Source organism: Lolium perenne, chromosome 6, assembly GCF_019359855.2.
Source record: "Lolium perenne isolate Kyuss_39 chromosome 6, Kyuss_2.0, whole genome shotgun sequence".
Taxonomy (NCBI): Eukaryota; Viridiplantae; Streptophyta; class Magnoliopsida; order Poales; family Poaceae; genus Lolium; species Lolium perenne.
The window spans coordinates 182,521,308-182,523,564 of record NC_067249.2 but is presented as its reverse complement, the minus strand read 5'-3'; the positions used below and the strand labels follow the sequence as shown (position 1 = coordinate 182,523,564).

General features: G+C 53.7%; 1 protein-coding gene across 1 annotated transcript; it reads left to right on the top strand.

Moving 5' to 3' along the window:
- The first annotated feature begins 212 nt into the window (after window positions 1-212).
- On the top strand, window positions 213-932 carry LOC127306741 (uncharacterized). Its single transcript, XM_051337436.2, has one exon. It carries the CDS (start codon window positions 309-311, stop codon window positions 708-710), a length of 402 nt encoding a protein of 133 aa, XP_051193396.1. The 5' UTR covers window positions 213-308; the 3' UTR covers window positions 711-932.
- Window positions 933-2,257: the final 1,325 nt, after the last annotated feature.

Below are 2,257 nucleotides of genomic sequence, written 5' to 3'. Positions count from 1 at the left end.
AGAAATTCTCGAGCAGCATGTGATGCATGGGCCCTACTACGTGCTGTACCCATGCTATTGTTAAAATTAACACAAACTAACTAATCCCATTGAAGAAAAAGATTCCACCTGTGCCGTCCCTAGCTTTCCGATCCTTATACACGGACAGGTGGCCGTGAGCTGGCTCGCTCGTAAACTTCTCTATATAAAACCCTAGCTTCAGACGCGCAGAGACGTTATATATTCATTCTCTACTGCCCCTCAGTACAGCGAGCACTTGAGAAAAGCAGGAGCAAGCGAGCAAGAAGGGAAAGCTAGAGATCCGATCCATGGATTTCGAGGCCGCCGCGCAGGAGCCGAGGAGGGACGCGAGGAAGCTGGTGCGGTGCCCGAGGCTGCAGCTGGACGCCAAGACGGTCACGGCCGTCGAGCAGTCCACGGGCACGTCCATCGCCGACCCGGCGCCGGCTGCCGCCGGCCCGGGCAGCGGCGCGATGCGCGTCAAGGTCGTGCTGAGCAAGCAGCAGCTCAAGCAGGTGGCCGCGGCCGTCGCCGCCGGCGGCGCCTTCGCGCTGCCGCCCGCGCTGGAGCAGCTCGTGACCGCTCTCAAGCGCCAGCACGCCAAGAAGCAGGCGGCGGCTGCGGCCGAGGTGGCTGCTGCCGCGAGAGCGAGACGCCAGGGGCGGTGGTCGCCGGCGTTGCACAGCATCCCGGAGGATATCTTCAGCTAGGCAACTTCCCTAGCTACGTGGTGTAGTCGATTCGCATGTATAGCTAGCTTCCATGGCCTCTCCAAATTTCGTTTGGCCTATTTCATGCTTGGTTAATTCCTGGGTTGCAAATTTGCAACGTGCTAGATCCAAAGCGAATGCGCGCCCAACGGGTTGCGTTCCAACTTTGAAATGCCGGAAATTTTAATCTGGCATTTGGGACTTTGGGTCCAATATTTTTTCCATCGATGTACATATATATTCTCTGGACGAATCAATAATAAGAGAGTGATCTGGAGAAAGGAAATAACAAATCGTGCGAACTTTCGTGTCTCTTTCTTAGCTCCGAATCTTGTCCGGTGCCAGGTAGAACCACTGCATGCGTGTGGCGCCCGGTGAGCTGGACAAGGGCTTTGCTCGGAAATGCAACCCCAGCCCTAAAAGATTCCTCTCCTGTACGACAAGATCTACGCGAAATAGCTCACAGTTCACGGCCCAGCGCGCACAACAGTGGCTGATTGATTGTGCCGGTCACATGCATGCCATGCCATGCCAGCGTCTAATCGGATGATTCGTTTCTGAGCCGACCGATAAGGATGAGATCGAGTGTGGCCATCTTCTTTCCATGACATCTAATCCATCAACACATTGACGCCAATAATGCCCCCAGATCAAGGGTATACTTGGCTATGTTCAACTTCAACGGGACCACATATTTTAGATCGAAATGCGTCCTTTTCGATTAGTTTGGGCAATGTGGCAGATAATACCAAAGCCTTCTTGTTCAGTTCTTGGCCACCATCATTGATCATGTCCGTCATAACACATTCATAACCATCGTAGTACACTAGATCGGCCGTAGTCGGGGCCGGCACATGGGGATGCATTTCTTCAAATAATTTCGGGCATCATGACTCGGGAGGTTACCTCCGGAGAGCACTCGTGCAACCTTACTTTGTGTCAATGGTGAGTCGCCGGCAACTTGTGTGCCATTGAGATGAAAGGGCGACACATAGGGGAAGATCGACACGGAATCATCGATCTCCAGCGAGCCATCATTTGGCAACATCGAGAATCGAAATGTTGGGAGGGTGTGGCGGTACGGCGTCGATAACGACAAGGAGAGGACGTGCGACTCTAGGCGCAGAAGAGAGGCGGTTAGCGGAAGAGCCCGAGATCGATGTTGTGGTGTTGTTTTATGGCTAGCTGGCGACAAACGCCTCTTCCTGGAGTAGCAGTAGAACCGCATCGACCTTGGCACCGTCCCAAAGACAATCGCCGTGAAGCTCCTGGATGGTGAAGTTGAAGGACGTCAACAACATAATTACCATGGATCAAGGGCTAGGCTTGTTTCTGCACGTTGGCCAAAACACATGCCTCAAACCGTACGTCGGCCAACACTTGGAAGCCGGAATTAAGACACGATCGAGCCATTCACAACCCACAGCATATATAGTAAACCGTACCGAAGTTTAACGAGCAGTCCCGGCCGGTCCAACCCTTGCGATTCCTGACCACCGCGCGCGCGGTAGCTAAGTCCACGCCGGCAACCATCGCAATCGAAGCAC

Coding starts and splice junctions, on each gene's coding strand:
- LOC127306741 (XM_051337436.2), top strand. CDS start 309: ATGGATTTCGAGGCCGCCGCGCAGGAGCCGAGGAGGGACGCGAGGAAG.